Raw genomic sequence first — 6,903 nt, 5'->3', positions numbered from 1 at the left:
AGAGGAGTAGGGGTGAGGCTGGGGCCTTGGGGCACTGGAGGGTTTCAAACAGTGACCGTCTAATCTGTGGCCAGACGCACGCTGGCTGCTGAGCCTGGAGAGCTCCGGAGGGCGCAGGGTGAGGAGCCCCCCCAGGCAGGGACCACTCCCCACCCTCCCCGAGACCCAGGGTCCTTGCTCGCCTCATGCTCAGGCCCTGCCTGGGCCTCCTCTAGGTCTGAGGTCGCAGGAGGCCTGGAGTAGCTGCCCCCTGCACTGCCCGCCCCACCACCACCACCACCACTGGGGATGGAGCCTGAAACCCGGGCATGTGCAGACACTTGTCAAGTTTTCCGTTTCCAGAGTAATTCTGTGGACCCCACTGCCCTGTATCCGAGACAAGACAGCCACCCAGTGGTAATTTTTCTGAATTTTTTATTTTATAGCAATTGTCATGATAGAGAATAACACATTTAAAAACCTCCTCAGGGCCAAAGGATGCCAGAGTATTTACAAACACATGGGGAGGGGGTGTCAATATATGTGGGGCTGGGGGGTCCCACCCAGGCCCTGAGCGTGGCTACGATGCCACCACAACTGTCCCATCGGCCACAGCGAGGGGCTCAGGGAGCATCGGTGGCCTTGAGGCTCTGCTCAGGGGCCTGGCAGACCCGCGAGCTAACTTGTGGCCCTGCCTCCTGCCCAGGGGGCTCCCCACACCCTACAGGCCAGCTCAGAGGGGCCTCTGGGAAGCACCAAAGGACAGGGGGCCTGCCCAGGGTGGGACAGAGACGTGGCGCGCGCACACACACACCTCACAGAGGGATAGCAAGGGGAGGATTTCTTTAAAGTTTTTTTTTTTTCTTTGTTTTCTAAGTCTTCATGTCTACGGTGTTACTTTTTGCTATTTATTTTTTTGTTTCTTCGACAGTGACATAAACTGAGGTAAACATCTGTGACCAACACCTCTCCTAAGGGGCAAAGGGTCCCAACCAACCCGCAGCGCAGCCCGCCGGGGCAGCCCTGGTTCCAGCCTGCTGAGCCAGCGTCCCTGCCCCCGCGGTGCCCTGCCGATGCTGGGCTGCACAACTACCATCCCTTCCCAGCGCTAACATCCTAGCTACTAAGACGAGAATCTCAACAGAGAGAGGGAGAGGACGCACGCGGGACATCTACTTGGAATCTCGCTTCCGTGTTATTGCAGGAGACAGGATGTCGAAAGGCCTAAGGCAAAAGGAGAGGTGCCGGTGGTGGGCTCCGGGGTCCGGGGTCCGGGGCAGTGACGGGCCTTGGCCCTTGGTGAAAGAAGGGGTTTGCTACTTACCTGGCGTGTGGAGGCCCCGATGCCTGCTGGCGAGGTGGGTCTTGAGAGGGCGCACACCGAGGGGGTGGGGGCCAGGCCCTGGGGCAACCTGTTTGTAAACTGGACCCAGGCAGGGCAGGGGGACCTATAGCCCTTTTGTGCGGTGGGAATAAGGGGTGAATGGAGGGGGGCTCCAGGCCAGAGGGTGGTCGGGGCTCCTCTGGTCAGCCTGGCCCATTACAGAGCCCCCTCCAATGGCCAGAAGGGACCTGGCAGGTGGGGCGCATGGTGGTGAATGGTGCCCTGCCAGGCAGAGGGGGCAGCCTCACCATGCTGAGGTTATTGCAGGTCCTGGGCCTCCACAGCGGGCCGGGCGATGAGGGAGCCCTGGGTGAGGCTGGGCTCCTCTCCGCGGTTGTGCTGCCTGGGGCCTGAACCAGCCTGCGGGTGCCTCCTGGCGGATTCCCTGAGGGGGTGGTGAGAAGCAGGCCTGGTGCCCTCCGGCAGCTGCCCGGCAGGAGCCCTGGAGCAGGGAGGAGTTGCTGAGGCCTCTGACGCAGTCACTCGACACACAAGGCTACACGCACACGTGTGCACTCTGTGCGCTCACACCGCACACCCACGCCCTGCTGTTTCCTCGGCACCCGTTCTCACACCCGCGGCGGCACACGCCAGGACCGGAAATGTGCGCCGTGGGGACAGGGCTGGCCGAGGCTGACCCAGCAGAGACCCAGGGGAATTTCTGGCACCAATCACCTCACTGCCAGCCAGGGCACTCTCTGGGCTGGGCAGCCAGGACTCGGGGGATCTGAGAGGTTCCCTGGGCCTGGGGAAGGTGTGGCGGGCAGGGGAGCTGGGCCCTGCCTTGGGCTCTACACTCCCCTACGCTAGGGGTGCCGGGGTCCCTGCCCTGGGAGCCCTTCTGCCCTCTGAGGAGGAGGGTGAGGGCTACGGGACCTCCACCTCTCAGGTCTGGTGGCCCAAGGCAAGCTGCCCTCCTGCGATCGGCGTCCTCATCAGAATGGGTGGGGAGGAGTCACTGGATTCCTAGGGCCTGTGCCTGGGCACAGACTTTGCAACACCCAGACATTTGCTACATTTTGCAAGGGGCCGGCCTTTCCCCTCCAGCCTCCCAGGAGCCCGCAGGATGCAGGTGAGCAACACCCTGCTCCCAGCTCATTGTCCTCCTTCCAGCAGCGCCCAGGGTCCTCAGCCTCTTCTCTGCCCCAACACTCCTGTCCCTTTCTGTGCCCAGGGTGTGTCAGGGGCAGGAGGGCAGGACTGGGGCGGGGCTGAGGGATGCTCTGCCAGGGGGTGCGAAGGGCCAGGGGCGACTAGTCGAGGTTCTGGGGTTCAGGGAGGTGTTGGGGAGTCTACCCGCAAGCTCCCTTGCTCCAGGTGTCAGGGGGGCCTCTGAACCCTCGGGTCTGTGGGGCTTGGCTCCTATGGGCGCCACAGGCCAGGCCAGAGGCCTTTGGTGTCTATCCCCAGCCCTTCAAACGGATGGACGGGCGCCGGGGCTGCCGTCCTGCCTAGACTACTACTACTCCCTCCACCGCCGCGGGCTGGGCGGTGCTGCCACGGCCACGGCCACGGCCGCCGCCACCCGCCTGGCGGGGCCCAGGGCGGCTCCAGCGCCCGGCCGGCTGCGTGCACAGGAACCGGCGCCCGGCCCGAGGGCGGCAGGGCGGCTCAGACGCAGATCTCGATGGCCGTGGCCAGCACCACCTGCCCTTTGCTCTTGTCCGGGCGGCCGTCGGTCCTGCCAGGCGGGCCCGGGGGCGCCAGCCCAGCCTCGGGCACGGGCACGGGCACGGGCACGGGCCCGACAGCCGGGGGCGGGGGCCGCGAGCCGCTGCCACTCTCGGTCAGCACCGTGCGCTTGAGCGGCCCGGGCGCTTCGAGGCGCAGCGGCCCGGCGGGCGGGCGGTCGCCCGGGGCCTTGCGGGCGCGGTGCGAGGGCCGGCGCCGCAGCTCGGACGTGAGCTCGTGCTTGAGGAAGCGGAAGACCTCCTTGGCCGGGCCGCGCCGCTCGGGCTCGAGCGCCAGCAGCCGCTGGAACATGCGCAGCGCCGGCTCGGTGAAGCGGCGCCACTGCGACGGCAGCCCCGGCAGGCGGCCGCGCTGCCAGCGCACGAACTCCTCGAAGAAGGCGTCGGCGCCCGAGGCCGCCTCCCACGGGAAGTTGCCGGTGAGCACGCAGAAGATGAGCACGCCGAAGGCCCACACGTCCACGCCCGTGTCCACGGCCAGCCCGTCGGCGCGGCCCGCCTGGCACACCTCGGGCGCCGTGTACGGGATGGTGCCGCTGACCCGCTTCACGCGGCAGCCCACGCGGCGCGTCATGCCGAAGTCGGCCAGCTTCACGCGGCGGCACTCGCGGTCGAACAGCAGCACGTTCTCGGGCTTGATGTCGCGGTGCACCAGCTGCCGCCCGTGCATGAAGTCCAGCGCCAGGCCCAGCTGCTGCACGCAGCGCTTCACCGTGTCCTCCGGGAGCCCCACCTGGGGGCGGGGGCGGGGGAGGGGGCGCGTTCAGGGCCGCCGGCCCCGCCCCCAACTCGGTCCTTCTCCTTCCATCTCCCGCCCACACTCTGCCCCGCCCCTCCCCTCCCCTCCCCTCCCCTCCCCTCCCCTCCCCTCCCCTCCCCTCCGCCAGAGCTGCCACTCTGGTCCCACCCCCAGCCCGGGCCTGGCCCCTCCTGTGGCCCTGCTCATCCCCCCCAGCGCCGGCCGCTCTCCCGCACCGACCGGGGCATCTCTGGTCCCTGTCTGGCCCTTTCCCCAGTAACTGCAGCGACAGGCGGTGCTGAGCGCCTACCACGGGCCACCTGCTGTGTGAAGCACCCTATCTGTCCTGGCTCACCAACTCCACAGGGGCTCCTATTACGCCCATTTCTCTTGTAGGGAACCCGAGGCTGGGAGAGACCTAGTCCAGCGGTTCTCAACCTGTGGGTCACGACCCCTTTGGGGGTCGAACGACCCTTTCACAGGGGTCGCCTAAGACCATCGCAAAACACATATATAATTTACATATTGTTTTTGTGATTAATCACTATGCTTTCATTATGTTCAATTTGTAACTATGAAAATACATCCTGCATATCAGATATTTATATTACGATTCATAACGGTAGCAACATTACAGTTATGAAGTTTCAACGAAAATAATGTCATGGTTGGGGCTCACCACAACATGTGGAGCTGTATGAAAGGGTCGCGGCATTCGGAAGGTGGAGAACCACTGACCCAGTCACTGATCAGCAGGCGGCAGAGCAGATTCAAACCTGGAACGGCCAGCAGCAAAGCCGGTGCCGGGACCCTCCTGCTTCCCCCCTCGGCAGCTGCTCTGGGGGCCTCTGTGGCCCGGTCCTGCCTTTCGGTGCCTCCACCGGGTCCTTTGCAGCTGCAGAGGCCGCTGGTGGCCTTCATCCCCTCACCCTAGCGGCTCCTCCCACTGCTCATTGCAGCCTGTCATCTGGCTCATTGCCCAGTGTCTGTGTCCCCGAGAGGACCAGGACCGGACCTTGGTCTTGTTCACTGTGAATCCCCTGCCCTCCCAGCAGCGGCTCAGTAAATACTCATGGAGTAAATGAGTGGCCTGGCTCCTCCCAACCCACACTCTGGGCCCTGGAGCCCGGCTCCCCTCCCTCAGCCACCGCCCCAAGTACCTGCGGAGGAATGATGTCGAACAGGTCCCCAGCAGGCGCATACTCCTGGGCAAAGACGTAGCAGTCCTCGGTCTCAAACACCACGTCGAAGACCTTGATGATGAAGGGGCTGGAGGAGAGGCTGTTGGTGATGCTCACCTCCCGCAGGAAGTTCTTCAGCTTGGTTTTGCTCTTGTTCACAAATTTCAGCGCCATTTTCATGCCTGGCAGGGCAACAGTGGTGAAGGCCCCCGCTCCTGCCCTCCTGCACTTGACACCACCCATGCCTGTCTGCACAGCCTGTCCCAGGCACAAGGCACAATGGGGTCCCAGAGGGCAGAGCCAGCGAAGGGAAAGCACTTGCCAAAGGCCGTGCAGCACCTCAGGGCTCGAGCTGGGTCCTCTGCACCCAGCCTGCAGCTGCCCCATCGTTTCATTTTCCTCCTGACATACTAGACTTACTTAGCACGTTTGTCTCCCCCAACAAGAACACAACTTCCCAAGAGCAGGGACCTTTGTTTTGTTTATTGCTACATCTCCAGCGCCTACAGGAGTCTGGTGCACAGTAGGTGCTCAACAAATGTTTGTTTAATGGATGAATGAATGAGAAGGAATTAAACACAGGGAGGTGAGGGCCTGCCAGGCACATACTGGTATCTCTGACTGTGCGCTTGGGCAGGCACCTGTGCATCCACAGAGCACTTGCCTTGCCTTCAGCAATTCACATTCACAACTGACTCCTCACAGTGATCCTATGAGCTGGGCACTAATGCTACCCCATTTTACAGAGGATGAAACCTGGGCACAGAGAGGTTAAGTCACGTGCCTAAGGTCACACAGCAAGCAGGTGGCGAAGCTCAGGTGACCTCATGTCCAGTGATCTTCCTGTTGCCTTCAGTCGGCATAGAGCCCCCTGCCCCAGGTGTGTGCAAATGTGGGAGCTCATGCAGACCCCATCTGCGACTGAGTGGGCACTGCTGTGAGCCTACAGTGTGGGGAAGGCAGCAAGTTCTGTGGTTACGTGAGAAGGCTCTGGACCTGAGGACTGGGGCCTCATCCTAGCTCAAACCCTCTGCATGACCTTGACTGAAACTCTCTGAGGAACGGAGCTTGCCACGCTGTTCTCACAGGGTCAACGCCCACCCTCCTCAAAGCAGGTGCCCTGTTCTGGAGGACCCACAGTCTGTCCATCTCCCTGGGGTCAGCTATCACTGATATGCTGGTGATTCTCCCACCACCACCACCAGTCCTGACCTTGACCTCCTCCTGAGCTCCAGATGTCCCAGGGTGCATCCTCTGGGCTGTCCCAAAGGCATCTCCAGATTCCTTTGTCCCATCTGCCTGTTGCTCTCCTCCCTGGGCCACTCAGGCTGCATCCTCTTCACCTGGACCACTGCCTCTCCTCCCTGCTAGCCTCCTGGCCCCTGCAGAGAGCCCCTGAGAGCCCCAGCTAAGTCCCCACCCAAGCCATGACACCAGCCGCCTTACAGATACTCACCTGTGCCCTTGTGGGCCACCAGGTCAACCTTCCCATAGGTGCCTTTACCCAGCTCCCGCACCAGTTCGTAGTGCTTGGTGACATCGCTAGCAGCCAGGGTGCGGAGGGTCAGGGCCTGCATGTCTTCAGTGAGGAGGGGCACGCCTGCCCCCAGCCCAAGGGCCGTCCCTGGCCCACAGCAGGGCAGAGCGCGGGGTGGCTCGGGCTCTGGGCAGCCCACGCTCATCTTCTCCCTGTTGTGGGGGATGTGGCATCAGGTCAGGCCCCATTCTCCACCTACCTTTTCCCTCCCCAGCACCTAGAACCCCTGGAGGCCAGATGCCAGGCCCAGGATGACCACAATGGGCAACAAGCATCTTTGCTGCATTACCTTCCCCAAAGCTTCCGGACCAGCTGAGCTGGCACCCCCCAGAGACAGTCACTGCCACCGGCCCCCACTTGGGTACTGCCAGCCTATCTGTCTCCTGCTGTCA

General features: G+C 63.0%; 1 protein-coding gene across 2 annotated transcripts; it reads right to left on the bottom strand.

The window, feature by feature from the left end:
* Nucleotides 1–325: 325 nt before the first annotated feature.
* On the bottom strand, nt 326–6,656 carry SBK1 (SH3 domain binding kinase 1; the record flags this gene model as incomplete). Of its 2 annotated transcripts, XR_013995943.1 has the most annotated exons (4): nt 326–1,203; nt 1,304–3,787; nt 4,954–5,156; nt 6,431–6,656. XR_013995943.1 is itself a non-coding variant. In XM_081090131.1 (3 exons), the coding sequence occupies 3 exons, from the start codon at nt 6,654–6,656 to the stop codon at nt 2,975–2,977; spliced, it is 1,242 nt and encodes a 413-aa protein (XP_080946257.1). In that variant the 3' UTR covers nt 326–2,974. The 2 variants fall into 2 exon arrangements, 1 of the variants encoding a protein (XP_080946257.1); XM_081090131.1 differs by having other exon boundaries at nt 326–3,787.
* Nucleotides 6,657–6,903: the final 247 nt, after the last annotated feature.

The sequence above is a fragment of the Myotis nattereri genome (assembly GCF_964212035.1).
Source record: "Myotis nattereri genome assembly, chromosome: 4".
NCBI classification, from domain to species: domain Eukaryota; kingdom Metazoa; phylum Chordata; class Mammalia; order Chiroptera; family Vespertilionidae; genus Myotis; species Myotis nattereri.
The sequence above is the reverse complement of the archived record's forward strand: the minus strand, read 5'-3'. Positions and strand labels throughout refer to the sequence as shown.